The sequence below is a fragment of the Thamnophis sirtalis genome, unplaced genomic scaffold (genome assembly GCF_051295495.1).
Source record: "Thamnophis sirtalis isolate CommonGarterSnake01/CBP01778 unplaced genomic scaffold, rThaSir2_p1.2 scaffold_2, whole genome shotgun sequence".
NCBI classification, from domain to species: Eukaryota; Metazoa; Chordata; class Lepidosauria; order Squamata; family Natricidae; genus Thamnophis; species Thamnophis sirtalis.
In genome coordinates, this window is record NW_028261382.1 from 154402141 (window position 1) to 154420489 (window position 18349).

Here is an 18349-nt window from a genome sequence, read left to right on the forward strand (position 1 = left end):
GCAGCCACCAAGATCAAAGCTAAGGCAAATGCACATAAGAAATCCTCCAGGATGGAGGAAAAGGCAGCCAAGCAGAGGCAAAAGGTCTTGATAAGGAGTTTAACGGGGCCAAAAAGGGATCAGATCGACAGAGACACTCAGATCCCAGAATGGCCAACAATCCAATCTCACACAGGTTCACTGAGGTGGCCTTGCAGACGGAGCAACAAGAAGAGTATCAGAGTATACCTGCAGGGGCCTGGAACCCAGGGGGCCTTAGCAGTCAGAACAGGAGGGCTTCTTGGCCTACTAGACCAGTGTTTCTCAACCTTGGCAACTTGAAGATGTCTGGACTTCAACTCCCAGAATTCCCCAGCCAGCATTCGCTGGCTGGGGATTCTGGGAGTTGAAGTCCAGACATCTTCAAGTTGCCAAGGTTGAGAAACACTGTACTAGACAATCGGATCTTGCTGCTCATTCTAGGTCACAGATCCCTGTGACAGCTTCTGAAAGATGACAGTCCTTTAGGGGGCACAGGCACACTCCAGAAGCAACTTTACTCCTACAGCAGTGGGGCTCCGCTGAGCAGGGGGCTTCAGAAGCAGGACATACCTCCCTTTTTGAGGCTTTGAATATCAGACAGGAAATTGCTGAGATACATCACAGCCAGCAATTGCCCATGCCAGTAGTGGACCAGACCATGCACCAGGAGTTTGGGCAGCCAGCGGGTGAGACTTTGAGTTACCAAGGGCCATTTCAAGGACCTTATTTCCCAGGGCATTCCACCCGAAGCCAATCTTCCCTGTCAGAGGGGGAGCTTCAAGGGGAGGGGGAATTTCAGACTGTGAAGGAGACCTGCCCTGTGTGCCGGCTTTCAAGGTCCCATTTAACCCCTCTCTCTTTAAGTCTCTGCATTCCAAGGCATGGAGCACTGCTTGCGTGGGGAAGGATGCAGTTTCACAAGAGCCAACCCTGGAGATGGCAGAGCAGGAAGACTTCCTTTTGACAGAACAGACTACAGAGGCGGGTGCGATCCCTATTCCAAGGATCTCCTGGACGTAATAAAGAGACAATAGATCTCTCCAGCCATATTTTCTAGACCCAATGGCTCAGAGGACATGCTTTACAGTGTAGATTCGAATCTCCTGGAACTGGTCCAAGTGCTGAACGTAGATAGTCCTGTGGCTGCCTTAACTTCCTCAGTCCTGCCACTGGACACGGAGGATGCATTGAAAGCAGAAGAATGAAGGGAGGAGATGGCTCTTTGTAGAGCCCATCAGGCTGACTCCTGGGTGATCCGGGCCTCCACTGCGGTATCCTTTTTCATCCGAGCATCGGTGCGCTGGCTCAGGCAGCTTCAAGCTCGAATCCCAGCGGAAGATCTGTAGGTGCACCAAGACCTCTGCAAAATCATTGTGGCTGTTGAGTTTACCGCAGATGTCTTACTAAACGCCACCAGGTTTTTGGCAAGTGCCATTGCCTCTTCAATAATGGCTTGTCGCATGTTGTTGCTGCGATATTGGCGCATGGACACCAAGAATAAATGGAAGTTGGTGTCTGCCCCCTTTAGAAGGAGTAAACCTATTTGGGGAATCTCTGGATCTATTTTTAGTGGAGACCAGAGATAAACAGAAGGTGTTTCCATCCCAAGGCAGGAGGGCAGATTTCTGTGCCTCGCCGTATTTCAGGCAGCCCTCATTTCGGCAGGAATAGTGGGACATGGCTTTCCCCGACAGCAGTGGCCCTTTCTACCCAGATCCAGCTACCAGACCAAGCTACCAGAACCAGAGGCAGACAGCAGTCACAGGGCAAGCGGCCCTTTTGGGCAACAACAATAGAGCATTCAGGCACCACAACTGACATCAGGACCCTACTTCCCATAGGAGATCATCTCTGTTTCTTCACAGATCGTTAAGAGGAGATCACGACCTCAGCCTTTCTTCCAAAGGTTAACTCCTTGTTTCACCAAGCACAGGAATTGATCTTGCCTGATTTCTGTCCTTGGTCTTGGCATGCCTTGGAACAGTGATGGCATAAGTTAAATGTTAGGCGGTCCTTCCGCATTTACATCTCTAGGACTGCTTCCGTTAGGAAAACTGAGTCCCTGTTCGTATCCTTTCAGCCATCAACTTTGGGCCACAGGACAACTGCCATGGTGGGTCATTGGCTACAGGCATGGATTGCCAGGGCCTATGAACTCCAGGCTCTCTTGGTGCCTCAAGAGATCATGGCACATTCCACTAGGAGTGCTGCCACAACAGCGACCAGGACTATGTAGGCTTCTGTAGAAGAAATTTGTCGAGCAGTGACATGGACATCTCTGGTATTGTTCATCTGCCACTAAAGACTAGACACATACTCTTCCGTGGAGGCTTCATTCAGCAAACATGTTCTGCAGCGAGTGCATGAGGAGGCCAGGACTTCGGACCAGAATAGTCCCCGCCCATGGGACTGCCAAAGCTTTGGTATATCCCGTCCTGGACTCTCCTGTTGATCTAATGAAGAAGGGGCATGGTGTTACCCGAGATGCCCTTTCTCATGGTGATCAATGGGAGAGTCCAGTTCCACCCAGTTGACTGTCTGGTCCAGTTTCCGGGAAGGGATAAGTTTGAACTGGAGCCAGACTGAAAGATTCGCTTCATCTTCGTTGTTCAACTGGGGACCGTTACCAGGGAGGCATGTCCTCAGAATTTCAACTCAGTCAATAGAGCTACAAGATTAGACCTACCCATACTGGACTCTCCCATCGATCACCATGAGAAATGGTGTCTCAGGTAAGAACAATGCCCCTTCTTTCCAAGCAAAGAAATAAACCTGAGTCGTGACAGTTGGTTGCAGCCTATGTAAGAATCTGTTCTACCCCTATTCTTTTTGATGGAAACAATGTCTGATATACATTTTATGGGTAATGTTGATGTGTGGATTCTGCTTCTTGGACCTTGGGCAGGAATACATGGAGCATGCAGAGTTTTCCAGGCAAGGCTGAGTTGGGCTGAGACTGGTGAAGTGGGCATCCCTACCAAGGCCCCCCTACAAAGGCAGACAGTGCCGCTGCATTGTAGGTTTGAGGCTAGGAAGCAAATGGCAAACCCATTAAAGAGTCATGGTGAAGAAGATTTTGAAAGTCAGCTTGGGCAATGGTGGCAGAGGGTATCAGTAGAGAAATGCAGTAGCCTCTTCGCAAAGTTCGCAAGAAAGGTATAGGGCACTGATGGTGAACCTTTTTCTTACGATGTGCCAAAATTGTGCATGTGCGCTATTGTGCATACTCATGTGCCCACTCAATCTCCCCACCCAACTGTGCATGCATGACAACCCTCTCCCCATGCACCCTAACCCTACTCCAGCCTGCAGAGGCTTTCCTGAAGCCCAGGGACGGAAAAAAAGCCCCCCCCCCCGGAGGCCCTCTGGAAGCTGGAAATGAATTGTTTCTGAACTTCTGGTTGGGCCATTGGGGCCGTTTTTTGCTCTCCCCAGGCTTCAGGAAATCCTCCGGGTTTCAGGAGGATTTCCCTCCTCAGGCTTCAGGAACAAACTTCCAGTTGGCCCGTTTTTTGCCCTCCCCAGCCTCTGGAGGCTTTCCTGAAGCCTGGGGAGGGCAAAAAAGAGTCCCAACGGGCCAATCGGAAGTTCACTTCCAGTTGGCCAGTTGGGGCCATTTTTCGCCCTCCCCAGCCTCCGGAGGGTTTCCTGAACCCTGGGGAGGGTGAAAACGGCATCCCCTGGGCCTCTGGAAATGTGAAAAATCAGCACGTGTCAGAGCTGATGGCTGGCAAGCCACCAAATATGGCTCTGCATGACATAGGTTCACCATCATAGGGTATAGGGTCTTTTCCTAATAATTGCAACCAAGAATAATGGAACAGCAGTTGCTGAGCAGCACAATTATGTGATATTTCATTTAATTAAATATTCACTGAGCAGTATAAATTCTGGTCCCAATTAGGGTTGTAACCTAAGGACTACTATGAAGCAATTTATAAATTGCTACTCGTCTTGACAATGATATTGTCATTGGTGGTATTATCAGCATTTGAAAATAAAAATATATATTAAATTGCATATTGATTTTATCATTGTTTATACAAGAATAAATATTAACATATAATGCAATATTTAGCCACACAAAATATTGATTTAAAATTTTGAATCAGTCTATGAATCCTTTAGACCAGCCTTTTCTATGTATACATTGTGTTCCCAAATTTATGTAGTATTTTAAGTCCCTTTAAATAATATTTGGTATTTTATTTAATATGTACTTATATTTAAGCAGAGTTCAATGCCTATTGTTCTAATATACTTTACTAAACTTCTACAAAAAGTAAAATATAAATAAAAACAAACAGAATTATTAAAAAGAAAAAGCAGAATGGAAGATGGAAAAGAATAAAGAAAACCTAATAGAATTTAAAAAAAAACAACTTTGAATTTCTCCAATACAGTTACAAATATAAATTATATAGAACATAGAATCATAGGGCTGGAAGGGATCCAGAATTCTTCAAACCCCTGCTTAAGGTAGGAGACCTTATAACATTCTGATCAAATGGTTGTCCAGTTTATTTCTGAAAACCTCCAATGATGGAGCATTCACAACTCTAGGAGTTAAGTTACCTCATTGGTTGTTCTCACTGTCAGAAAATTTCTCCTTAATTCTAGGTTAGCTCTGTCTTTAACAAGCTTCCACCATTATTTCTTGTCCTGTCCTCTTGTGCTTTGGAGAATGTCAATCCTCTCTTCTCTGTGACAGCCCCTCAAGTACTGAAGACAGTTATCATGTGCCCCTGTAATCAGTCTCTTCAATAGGCTAGACATTCCTTCAACTGTTCATCATACGATTTAGCTTCCATAGTAAGTAGTGTATAAAGGGCATGTGCGGGTTTGGAATGGCGGCCGGGCTTTTTCGCTCTCTGTAATCTGGCGAAAAAGCACTGGTTAGCCTTCCAAACGAGCCGCAAAGTCTCCAGAAAGAGCCTGGGTGAGATTAAGATCTTCAGAATCTCCAGGACCGGACGAAATTTCAAAAAAAACATCGCTCCTGAAGGCTTAATTTAGCCTCCATTGCGCCTAACAGCTGAGCAGCCTAACAGCTGATCCATCGAGCGAGGGCGGCGGCGGCGGCGAGACGCGGACGATTGGCGTCTTTTAACATCCTGGATACCTGGGTGCCCTAGAAGCCCCTGGTGGTCGCCTGCCCTATCGGGTGAGCCCTGGTCCTGGAAGGTGCCCTAGAGCAGCGGAACGGTGGCAGCGGGAATTGGACGGAAAATGGCTGCCTGAGCTTTTCGCTCTCACGGTTGCCCCCCCCCGCTGTTCTTCTTAGATCTAAACAGCGTGGGGCTTGGAGAGGAACCCTGGATTTTCATCTACAACCAGAAAAAGGAACGGTGAGCTTGGGGGATTTGAAACTGGCTATTATCATCTTCATTATTACCATCACCATCGCGGTAAAGAGGAGGAAATTATTGTGGCTTGGGCGAGCGAATTAAGCGGCAATTTAGCCACCACCATCATAGCTCGCCTGAACGCCCGCCACTCCTCTATCCTGTATTTTAGTGCCTACCTCTCTCACCGTGGAGCCTCTCCTTTTTATCCCTCCCGTGGCTTGGACAATTTCTTTCCCTGTCTGCCCCTGCTACTGCGGAGCCATGCTTGCCTGCCTATTTGTTCTTATTTAATACGAGCTTTACTGCCTGGCCTGCGACCACCGGCATTGGCCCGGAACAACTGTCTTTCTCCACCACTTGCTACCACTGCTACTTTGGAACACCTAATGTGAGCAACGACCATCTGTTTAACATTTTGACATCTTATGGTATATATACTTATGGTGCATTTGGTTTGGGGAAAGAAGTGATAGAGGATGGCAGTTTCAGGGACAGGAACTTGGCGTTTTAAAAACTGGACACTAAGCTGGCACCCCCCCCCTTTTCCCTTCTAACTGGTTCCAGTCATTTGTAGACTTTGGACATTTAGACTCTGGCCGTTCCAGGACTTCAGGAGAGGGGGAAGATAAGATACCCCCCTGCATACTACCGTTTTATCTCCTATGGACCGTTATTGTTTATTATTCCACGCTTTATCTGGATTTGGAGGGTGTGAGACTGCAAAGCTGGTGCTGGCTGATACCTGGGGCCTGTGCTTTGCCCCCCCTCCATCTACAACTATTTATAGAATACGGATCTTGGACTTTGGCCTCGGATTTCTCTGGAACTGGAGGAAGGGAGGCTGGCTCTTCTGGAACTCATAATTTTAAATTCTGTGTTGCGCAATTTTAAACGGGTATGTTGAGTGCGTGGGACTGAATGAGTTAGTATGAAAGACCCACTTTTAGTACTATTATTGCTGTATTCTTTTCGTGTTTTAATTATATTGTGGGGACTGTTTGTGTGAGTGTCTGAGTATGCCTGATTCGGAGGACCTGGCGGGGCAAGCGGGGGCCATTGGGGTGGTTGGGGGAATTATGCCCACGGGAGAGAGTCGGAGCATTGCGGTCATAACAGGGAGAGGCAGATATGGCGGGGACTTTAGGGCTGGCCATTATCGGGGAAGGAGGGTTCGCTATATCGCAGAGATCCCTCCTTCCGGCCCTATGAGTCCCACTCCAAGGTCAGATGGCGTGAGCGATCAGGACCCTGGTCTCAGGCTGCTGTCGCTAAATGCCAGGTCTGTTATTCATAAGGCTCCCCTCGTCCGGGACTTGATTGTAGACGAGGGGGCAGACCTGGCATGTATTACTGAGACATGGCTGGGCACGGAGGGAGGAGTCCCCCTCGTAGAGCTGTGCCCAGACGGGTTTCAGGTGCTTCATCAGCCGAGAGCCCAGGGAAGGGGTGGCGGTGTGGCTATTGTAATCCGGGAGTCTTTAGCTCCTCGTAGGATCCCTGCTCCGGAGCTTGCCGGGTGTGAGTCCCTACTAGTGAAGTTGGACCTCAAGGGTCAAGCGGGTTTGCTGCTAACGTACCTGCCTCCCAACTGCGTTGCAGCGGCCCTCCCTGCGCTCCTCGAGTCAGTAGCCGAGCTAGCAATTGAGTTCCCTAGACTAATGGTTCTGGGGGACTTCAATCTGCCTTCGCTCGATGAACACTCTGACGGAGCGCAGGAGTTCATGGCTTCCATGACAGCCATGGGCCTGACCCAGGTAATTCGAGGCCCTACCCACTTGGCGGGACATACACTCGACCTCGTATTCCTCTCGGAGCAGTGGAGTTATGATCTTGGTCTGAGGGGAAATGAGACCATTCCCCTGTCGTGGTCAGACCACTACCTACTGAGGCTAGACTTCTGGAGGCCAAACCCCCACCGTGGGGAGGAGGAACCGACCAGGTGGTTCCGCCCCAGGCGACTGATGGACCCTGTTAGGTTCCAGACGGAGCTTGGGGTCATTCCAGATGCTCTCGCCCACAGTTCGGCGGAGACTATTGCTGCGGCCTGGCACTCGGCGGCATCAGAGTCTCTGGACCGAATTGCGCCACTATGGCCCCTCCGGGTCAGCGGCTCGCGGAGGCCCCCTTGGTTCACCGAGGAGCTCCGCGAGATAAAGCGCCGGAGGAGACGCCTAGAGCACCAGTGGAGGTCCGACAGGTCCGTATCGAACCGAGCACTGTTGACAGCTTGCACCAAGGAGTATATTTGGGCATTGAGAACCGCCAAAAGATCACACATTGCCTCCTTGGTAGCGTCCGCCGAGTCTCGCCCAGCCGCCCTGTTCAGGATAACCCGCTCCCTCCTAAATAGGAGGGAGACGGGGAATCTCCTGCAGGGTAAGGCTGAGGAATATAGTCAGTTCTTGGCGGACAAAGTTGCTCGGTTCCGATCGGAACTGGACTCCACCCCCGCAGATCCAGCCGGGACACAGGGGAATAACTTGGTAGACCATCTCTGGGTTGAGTTTCAGGATGTTGCCTCTGGGGATGTGGACAAGGCTATGCGAGCTGTGAGTTCCTCCACCTGTGTACTGGACCCGTGTCCCTCTTGGCTGACTGCCAACAGCAGAGAGGTGACACGAGGCTGGATCCAGGCGGTTGTTACCGCCTCTCTTCGGGAGGGACACCTCCCCACCGCGCTTAAGGCGGCGGTGGTGAGGCCCCTCCTGAAGAAACCGTCCTTGGATCCAGCAGTTCTTAACAACTATCGTCCAGTCTCCAACCTCCCCTTTGTGGGGAAGGTTGTTGAGAAGGTGGTGGCCTTACAGCTTCAGCGTACCTTGGAGGAAGCTAACTATCTTGACCCCTTCCAGTCTGGCTTCAGGCCCAGTTACAGCACTGAAACCGCTTTGGTCGCATTGACCGATGATCTCTGGAGAGCCAGAGATGGAGGCTACGCGTCCATCCTGGTTCTCCTCGACCTCTCAGCGGCTTTCGATACCATCGACCATGGTATCCTTCTGCGACGACTGCGGGAGGTGGGGGTGGGCGGCACTGTTTTACAGTGGTTCTCCTCCTACCTCTCGGACAGGTCGCAGTCGGTGTTGGTGGGGAGGGAGAGATCGTCCCCGAGGCCCCTAACCTATGGGGTGCCGCAGGGCTCGGTTCTGTCCCCCCTGCTATTTAACATATACATGAAACCGCTGGGCGAGATCATTCGGAGGCACGGGATTAAGTACCACCAATATGCGGACGATACGCAGTTGTATCTGTCCGCCCCGTGCCAACTCAATGAAGCGGTGGACGTGATGAACCGGGGCCTTGAGGCTGTTAAAGACTGGATGAGGGCTAACAAACTGGTGCTCAACCCGGAAAAGACCGAGTGGCTGTTGTGTTTTCCTCCCAAAAATTCGGCTAACGTTCCATCAATCAGGCTGGGGGGGCAAAATTTATACCCCTCAGACAGGGTCCGCATCTTGGGAGTCCTCCTGGATCCACAGCTGAGTTTTGACCACCACTTGTCGGCTGTGACCAGGGGGGCATTTGCCCAGGTTCGCCTGGTGCGCCAGTTGCGGCCCTACCTGAACCGGGAGGCTCTCACAACAGTCACTCGAGCCCTTGTGATCTCTAGGCTGGAATACTGCAATGTGCTCTACATGGGGCTGCCCTTGAAGAGCATCCGGCGACTTCAGCTAGTTCAGAACGCGGCCGCGCGAGTGATCATGGGCGCACCACGGTTCGCCCATATAACACAAATCCTCCGTGAGCTGCGCTGGCTACCTGTTGATCGTCGGGTGCACTTCAAGGTCTTACTTACCACCTATAAAGCACTCCATGGTAGTGGATCTGACTATTTGAGAGACCGCCTCCTGCCAATTACCTCCCTGCGTCCCATCAGATCGCACAGAGTAGGCCTCCTCCAAATTCCATCCGCCAGTCAGTGCCGACTGGCGACTACGCGGAGGAGAGCCTTCTCAGTTGCAGCTCCGACACTATGGAACAACCTCCCCGTGGAGATCCGTACCCTCACCACAGTCCAGGCCTTCCGCACAGCCCTCAAGATCTGGCTATCCCGTCAGGCCTGGGGATAGGATTACTCTCACCCCGCCCGAATGTTGAGTGAATGTTGTGTTTTTATGGATAATTTTCTTTTATTCACGATTCTTTTTTTCTTTTTAAGTCTTGTCTTGCACTCCCTTCCCCTCATTGTTGTAAGCCGCCCTGAGTCCCTTCAGGGAAAAGGGCGGCATATAAATCCTCAATAAAATCCTAAAAAAAAAAAAAAAAATCCTAAAAAAAAATATGCATATAATTTCTGATGCTACTTTAACCCCAATGTTTTTTATTAAGCAACTAAAAACTATATGGATTGAGTCTGTCGATAGTCTGGGTTGCCAGCGAGAATGCCAGCAAGAATGCCAGCTACCTCGCTTCCACTATTTATTTTTCATTTCATTATGTCTATCAGATGAAGAAAGATAACAGAACCATATATTTAGTATATTTATGTTTTTAATTTATGCTACTACATGTAAACAATTCTATAAAGACTGAAGTGTATTGCTTATCTGTGAAGCTGAATAATTTCATACATACAGGTGGTTATTTCTATTTCTTTTTCTTTTTTTTTACTTGGCAGATACATAATGAGCATATTGATGCAAGATAAATTTAGTGAACAACTATAAAATGCCCAGGTTTGGGTCAACAAAGACAGTTCAAGTTCAGAATTCTGTCAGCGATAGCACCATGGTGGAGAAACCAACTGGAAGAAAGGTATAAAAAGAAACTTAAGATTATGTTTTAGCTAATTTATGGAAATAGAATCTTTGTGAGTTAAAAACAATTAGTTGACTAAATGGATTTGAATAATACAAAAATGAGTCGCTATAGTCAAATGCTAATAAAAGCCCTATCCTTTGTTATGATATTGTTTATTGTGTTATTTTTATTTTTATAAAACATTTCAGTGTGTCATATACAATAACTGGTGAAATTGCTTGAAGGTAACTCGCTGCTTCATTTAACATACCAAAGATTATATTTCATAGCATTAATTTTAAGATTTAAAACAGTAGTAATATGAAAGATGGGAAATTATAGAAACTATCACATCCTGTTTTATCTTAACAAACATCATGCAGTATGAAATATTGGAAGAGGAGAAAATAGTTCAAAGTTTATCTTTCTCAGGAAAGACCACTGGATTTTGGAATGGAGGCATTGCTAGTTAGTCATTTCCTGTTTATAGTGGGGAGGTCTTCTGTATATATAATTTCTGGAATAGTCATTCAGGAAGTTATCAAAAACAGTACCATAAAAAACAGATTAGGAATACAAGTTAAAATAGTCAAGAAAATGGTAAGTGAGCACCTGTCCACCCTAGATGAGTTTAACTCGCCAGAACCAGATGGATTACATTCTAAGATTCTAAAGGACTAGCAATCTCAGAACCATTGAACTATATTTTTCAAAGATCCTGGAGCACCAGGGAACTACCAGGAGACTGGAAAAGAGTTGATGTAGTTTCCATTTTCAAAAAAAGGAAAAAAAAACAGATCTAGGAAATCAGTCTGATTTCAATATCTGGGAAGATTCTGGAAAAGATAATCAACGAATCTGTGAACACCTGGCGGTAAACAAAGTCATAACCAAAAGCCAAAATGGCAAAATCAGATTGTGCCAGACAAATCTTGTTGCATTCTTTGACAAAGTGATTCTTTGACAAATTAGTAGACCAGAGGAATGTTGTGAATATAATTTACTTGGACTTCAGTAAGGAATTTGATAAAATAGACCATAACTGAATACCTGATAAGATAGAAAAATGTGGGTTAGACATCATCACTATCAGATGGATTCGTAACTGGTTGACTAACCGCACTCAACATATAGTCCTCAATGGAACTGCATAGAGGGAAGTATGCAGTGGGGTATTCCAAGGCTCTGTTTTAGGCCCAGTATTCTTTGACATCTTCATCAGTAATTTGGATGAGGGAATAGGTGGAGAACTCATCAAATTTGCAGACAACACGAAGCTGGTAGGAATATCCAACCTTCCAGAAGACAGGCTTAAGATACAGAAGGATCTTGATAGACTTGAATATTGGGCGCTATCTAACAAAATGAAATTTGATGGTGTAAAAAGTAAGAATCTACATTTAGGCAAGAAAAACCAAATGCACAGGTATAGTATGTGGTACCTGGCTCAATAGTAGTAATTGTGTGAGAGATTTTTATTTATTTATTTATTAAATATATTTATATGCCGCCCAATCCCGAAGGATCTTGGAATCCTAGTGAACAATCACTTAAATATGAGCCAGAGTACTATGTAGCTGCTAAAAAAGCCAACATAGTTTTAGGCTGCATTAACAGAGAAATAGAATCAAAATCACATAAAATGTTAATACCAATTTATAATGTCTAGGTGAGATTTTGGTAAGAATGCATCTAGTTTTGGTTGCCATGGTGTAAAAGAGATGTTGAGACTATAGCTATTCTCCAAAGCACCTGAAGGCAGGACAAGAAGCAATGAATGAAAACTAATCAAAGAGAGAAGCAACCTAGAACTAAGGAGAAATTTCCTGACAGTTAGAACAATTTATCAGTGGAACAACTTGTTTCCAGAAGTTATGAATCCTCCAATACTGGAAGTTTTAAAGAAGAGAATGGACAACCATTTGTCTGAAATGGTATAGGGTTTCCTGCCTGAGCAAGGGGTTGGACTAGAAGACCTCTAAGGTCCCTTCCAACTCTGTTATTCTGTCATTCTATTATTCAGGACCTAAAAATCATGATTAGACAACAGTTGAGAGAAACAGAAACAAATATTTTGATGGCTGAGATTTTGTTCAGGCTAAGATTTAAGAATACTTTTGTTCTGAATAATGAAAAGGTACGTAGGAAGGTTTTGACACTGCATTATTATAGATCTGCTAAATAAAAATTGTACTACAAGAGGGCCAAACTAAAATATTGACATGATTTGGTGGTAGGAATGCTTTAGGATTCAGTTATTTGTCTCATCTTGGTTTTTGATGTCTACTGTACAGATTTTTCTCATTAATTAGATAACTGAACAGCAGTCAGTTTTCTGTTTCTGAAAAATGATAATTCTCTGGGAGCATCTCTCTTTAGTGTGTTAGATTAAATATATAGCAGAGGCTCCCCAATTGAAAATGCACATATATTACATTTATCAATGTTGTGATACATAATTAAGCTCTTCTGTACTCCTTTGGATTATTTTATTCCTAGCAGTCTCTTACATAACTAATAGAGCTGTTTTTTCTGTAATAAAATGAACTTTGTTTGGATCAAAAGCTCAATCAAGGAACAATATCTGATAACAATTTAGCATGAACACAGAATTAATATATTTTACCTTCTGAATTAATTTGTTAAAATGTTGTAAATTGTTGCATACTAATTCCTGTGTTTGCTTATTTCAAAAGACTAATACATTGTAATAAAACATGTTTATAGCTAATCTACTGAGTATAAATAGGGAAAATTTAATTGAAGTTTTTAAGACTGACTGTGCCAAAATTTCAAAAACTTTCTGCTTGTAGGTATAACGTGTTTTATTGCTTCTGCATTATGTAATTCAGAGATTAAGAAGAAATAATCCTTTTACGTCACTTTTTGTTTGAAAAGAGTAGGGGTTCTCTCAGGGATGGGTTTCTACCGGTACGGTGGCATGGCTAGATGGGGGAATGACTGAGTGCGCGTGACCAACTCGATGTCACTCACGCCCACTCAGTCACATAACCCCTTCACCAAGTCATGCCAATCAAAATGGTGGTGAAAGTTTTGATGGGTGGCGGGGCTCCAGCCTTGTCAGAGTTAAGGGAGCACCTGCAAACTACCCAGTAAGAAAAAAAAGTTTTAGTCCTCCCTGGCCCCCAGGAAAACTCTGCAGGCTTCAGCAGGGTTGGGGAAAGGCAAAAACGCCTCCATCTTTGTGAAAAACGGGGGCATTTTTGCCTTTCCCAGCCCTGCTGAAGGCTGCAGAGTGCTTCTGGAGGCTGGGGGAAGGCAAAAATGCCTCTATTTTTGCAAAAAAACAGCTAATATTTTGTCTGTTTTTTGCAAAAATGGGGGCATTTTTGCCTTCTCCCCAGCCCTGCTGAAGCCTGCAAAGTGTGTCTGAAGGCTGGGTAAGGAAAAAATGCCTCAGTTTTTGCAAATAACGGCCCACATCTGGGAGCTCTCAGGGATTCTTTCCGACTGCACTACAGAGAACCAGGGAAGTACTGCCGGGGATGTACTGCCTCTCTCAAATCTTTTGGGTTTTTTTTCCCCCTTCCAGGCTGGTCACATGCCAGTTGAAAAGCCTTCATTCGCCAGCCTTTGCTGGGAGCAAGTCCTCCTTGTTTGCAAAATGGCTTGCAAAGATAATGAAGTGGGCCTGGCATATCCAGAGCTGCCGCTTCTTCGCAACAGCCGAGGACATCTTCCGCTTGGAACTCCAAGCTGCGGGGAGGGGGGCGGCTACACACCGGCAGCTTCGGGGGGCTTCCCTCAGTGGTTCATTTTCTTACCTCTAGGTGGCTATGCTGGCCTTGTCCTCAAAGGCTGCTGTTCCGCCACTTTTGATCTTTCTTGGGTGCGGAGAAAAGTGACCCTGTGAATGGATCGACCCTGCTGCTGAACTTGGAAGCCGAGAGGCTTCTTTTGCTGCCACCATCTTCGCGCATGTGCAGCTTTCTTCTCACCGGCTGGCGTCCTGCGGCTGGTTGGAAAAGGTTGTTGCCAGGTGGTGGAGGGTGGGTGAGTGGTCTGCAAGATGCCACACAAGTATGACAGAACCAAGTGGCTGGTGCGGAGCAGGGGAGGAAGTGGTGAGTGGCACATACTATGTTACAAGGTCAGAATTGCCAGGCAGAGTATAACAACATGTGGTTGTTAAATGAGGACTGCCTGTTAATAATGTGAATGAGGTACGAAAATTGCATTTTCTATTGGAAAAGGTATATAGTTAATAGCATTTTATGCTTTCAAGGAACCCTTCCATTAGTATTGTCAATTGTAATGGATTAAGTTAGATTAAAGCAAAAATAAACAAATGAACCTTTAGACCAGTGCTTCCCAACCTTTTTTTGGCCATTTCCCACCGAAGCATCTCTAAAATCCTGATGCCCCCTCCCTGTGACATATAATTCTTATTTTACTCAAAAAGTGCTCTACTCATGCGGAGAAAGCCTAAAAGGCCATTAACTTGGTTTAAACATGGTTCAATCAAATTTCCCCCCTGTGGCGTATGGGCCCCACGTTGGGAGCTACTGATTTAGACATTGGTCTTAGAAAATTATTTATTTATAAGGCATGCATGCAACTTTACATAGTTAGACAAAAGATAGAGCTGAAACATGAAAAGTTTTATCTAATTGTAATTAGGTGCAACCAGTTAATCAGCCAAATCTTTCCTTGGAACTAACAATTAAAACAGATTTATAAACAAGTTACTTAAATGTATGGTGAGAAAGATGCCCAGAAGGAAAGCAATATACCTACTACTTGAATAGACATGAATTCTGGTCAAGGATAGATATGGTCTGGATGTCGATGGATTTAATTTTGGAAGTGAAGGAGATATAGAACCCAATTTATGGGCCGATCACAATCCCATGAGGATTATATGGAAAAAACAAAAGGGCAGTTATTGTTGGTTATTCAATAGAACAATCCTAAAGGATCAGGAATATATTAAAAGAGTTAATCAGGAATTAAGATTTTTCTTCAAAGAAAACTCACCAGGAGACACATCTATACATAACCTATGGGATACAACTAAGGCATTTATAAGAGGGGTCACAATGTCGGCTACAGCTAGGAAGAAAAAAATTGAGAATCAAAAAATAAGAGAGTTGAAATAAAGGTATAGAAATTTAGAGAGTGAACTTCAAAAGAAACCGCATCAACAATTGGAACACATGGAATTTGGGGATAAATTTATAAACAAGATTAGAGCAATATATACAAATCAAAAAGCCAAAGTAATAATTAATGGTGAATTAATGCAAAGTATAGCAATCCAGAAAGGTACAAGACAAGATTGTCCCCTATCCCTGCTGCTGTTTATATTAACCTTAGAGGTTTTAGCCAGGAATGTACGTAAAGGGACTAGAAATTAAAAAGGAACAATTTAAGTTACAGGCTTTTGCGGATGATCTAGTGTTTGTATTAGAGGATCCTATAAAGTCAGGTATGAAACTTACTGAGGAATTGACCGAGTATGGGAAAGTAGCGGGTTTAAAGAGAAATATGACAAAGACTAAGACTTTCAGGGAAAAAGGTGCATCTTATACTCCGAAAAATATGGTACTCAGGTGCCCTCTGTAGTATATTATATAAGAACACACAAGCTGACATACCTGAAAGGTTCAGTTGTAATTTTAGGAATCAGTTTACTATATCCTATTGAATTTTTTCCTTTTGACTTTAATAAAATATTTTCATATAAATTGATCAAACTAATAATTTGTTCTAGATTTTTTTAAAAAAAATATGGAACTTTGGAATAGCTTCTTTATTGCATAATTCTGTTTATTCTACCTCAGTTTTACACAATAACAATTTTATTTTTATCTATAAAAATAGAAGATATCAGTCTCTTTAGCATTTTGTTACAACTATGTTTACAAAAGTTTCACAATAAAGTTTAACAATCTTACTAATGTGTTATAAATTAAAGAACAGTTTACAGGGAAAACTATTGTTGGTTAGTTGAATTGAAGCCTTCAGTGAATGTGCGTATTTTGTTTATTGTCAGTCTTATGCAAACATTGTACTTATAACAGTATATTTTACCTTATATAAGAGCAAGGACAAGATTGCCTCTTACAGCAAAACTGCAAAAGTGGATAGAAGTGATGCGGGAAAGGACATGAAAGAAAAATCTTCCATGAAACGTAAACTTCAGTTTAATGTTAGTCCACCCAGAAATGAAGATCAAAATTCAGATACAGGTAGAGCTCTTTTTGTTTTATTTTCTCTTTTCATCTTGCTTGTGATAATTTTATTATTTGGTTTATCACAAAATATAAAAATTAATAGTGAAATAATAGTAAAATATCCCATTTACTAGCTATTACTCCAGCAAACTGATTTTCTTAAAATATAAGGGAAGCTTCAAAATATTCAATTTGTACAATTCATAGCAATTCTACCTGCTATGCATCTGTTTTACAGTACTTACTAGGCATCTGTTTTACCCTAGCCTATTATGTATTTAAATAAATTGATACCCATAAATATCAATGGAACACAATTGCTAATTGTAAGTGATGTGTTGGCAGAAAAAAGAATCAAATTCATAAAGAACATAATCAGATATTTGTCATGAAGTAATGTATTGATATGTAAATATAGAGGACACAAATTGTTTACATATAAGCATCTTTAAATCCCACTTATTTAAAATATATATTTAAATGTATCTTTAAATCTTTCAATTAAAGAGTCTTAAATGTTCATTTGGACAGATGATGTACTCAGAAATTATGTGGATATGCACTCTATTGCTTAAGTTACATATTCCATTGTTTTAAAATAACTAATGATCATGGTCTTTTAGATTTTGTATTTTATTTTCAGTGAACAGTAAATCTAATTTTCAAGATGTGTTTGTGCTTGCCTGATCTTTCAGCAGAATATTTGTATACAAAATTACTTCTAAAGCACACTTGATTCTTTGTTGACTTAATAAATATATAAAATGAGTCAAGCTTGTATATACCGTAGGATAAATCAGCTGTCCCTAAGCTTTCTGGCTCTGTGGACTGGCAGTGGCGGGGATGGGAGAGGAGATGGTTTTATGCACGCTCCTTCCATTTGCACAAATGGAGCTTCACACACTCATGCTCTTGCCTGCCATTTGCCTGGCCCCATTCCCAAAAGACTGCAGACTGGGTCCACGCTGCGGAATGAGGATTGGGGAACCCTGGTATAGATCAAAGGAAACACTCCTCTATCAGATTATAAAACATTACAAAATAATTTGGCCCATATGGAGCTTCATTGAGATAGTTTCTTTCATTCTCAGTCCATCTCCTCTTCCCCCTCCTCAAATATTATATTTTTATACTTACATTTGCATTCATGTTGGAAGATTTAAGTGATAATTGTCTGTTGCTTTTTGTATTGTTTTTGGGTTAAATTTTGTTGGAAGATTGCTTCTACATTTCACATGTATAATACAGGGCTCTCACGGTATTTTCCTATTTCCCATGTTAGCATTACATGGACCTAGTAAATATCATGTGAGGATTCATCCTGACTGTGATGATATTCAGCTTCCATTTCCTAATCCTGAAAGTAAGGACATTGAATTAACATGAAAGAAAGTTTAGTTCTTTGTGGGTTTGGGTATTTTGGTATTTTGGCATGGAGACAATAAAAGCAAAGATTATTTAGGCAGTTAAGAATTGAGTGATTTGATGATCTAGAAATGTATTACATGTTATTTAATGATTCACATTTTCTTTGTGCAGAGGAATACTCCTAGATTTTAAAAAAAAATACTGCTAGTCATAGTGTCCAAGAATCTGTTCACTAGTTGTGTCCTTTCCTGGGGAGAAAAAAAAGTCATACTCTACTATTCTTGTAGGTATGTGATAGGTGTGTTTACCTATCTCCTCAACAAAGCTGTTTTTAAGGCACTGTATAAATTTCAGTTAATTCACAATACAGGTAGCCCTTACTTAACATTCGTTTGTTCAACATTTTTTCAAAATTAAGATTGTGCCGAATGAAAGAACTTACGATCTGTGTCCAAAGTTGCTGCATTCCCAGAGTCACATGACAAAAATTTGGGAGTTCAGCAGTCTACTTGCATTTACAAACAAAAGTGTGCTGTAACTATCTCTACCCAGCCAACTCTTCCCCTATCTCATCCACCCACCCAGCCCACCAGCACACATAAAGCTGTCATGGCCCAGGAGACCTCAGTTGATCCCCTGCCTACGAGGAGACCTCAAGCAGTTACAGATCCCCAG

At 43.6% G+C, this 18349-nt stretch overlaps 1 protein-coding gene across 7 annotated transcripts in view; it reads left to right on the forward strand.

Moving 5' to 3' along the window:
- The window catches only part of ANKRD12 (ankyrin repeat domain 12), a 67355-nt gene that overhangs the window by 17958 nt on the left and 31048 nt on the right, over window positions 1-18349 (forward strand). For 4 of the 7 annotated variants that reach the window (XM_087707282.1, XM_087707281.1, XM_087707285.1 and 1 more), the window contains exons 2-4: window positions 9988-10124; window positions 16174-16321; window positions 17589-17669. In XM_087707282.1, the coding sequence (XP_087563408.1) occupies window positions 10038-10124; window positions 16174-16321; window positions 17589-17669 (316 nt within the window). In that variant the 5' untranslated portion in view covers window positions 9988-10037. Of the gene's footprint in view, window positions 1-4706; window positions 4834-9987; window positions 10125-16173; window positions 16322-17588; window positions 17670-18349 lie in introns of those variants that run through there. The other 3 variants (XM_087707286.1, XM_087707287.1, XM_087707283.1) reach the window with 2 other exon arrangements.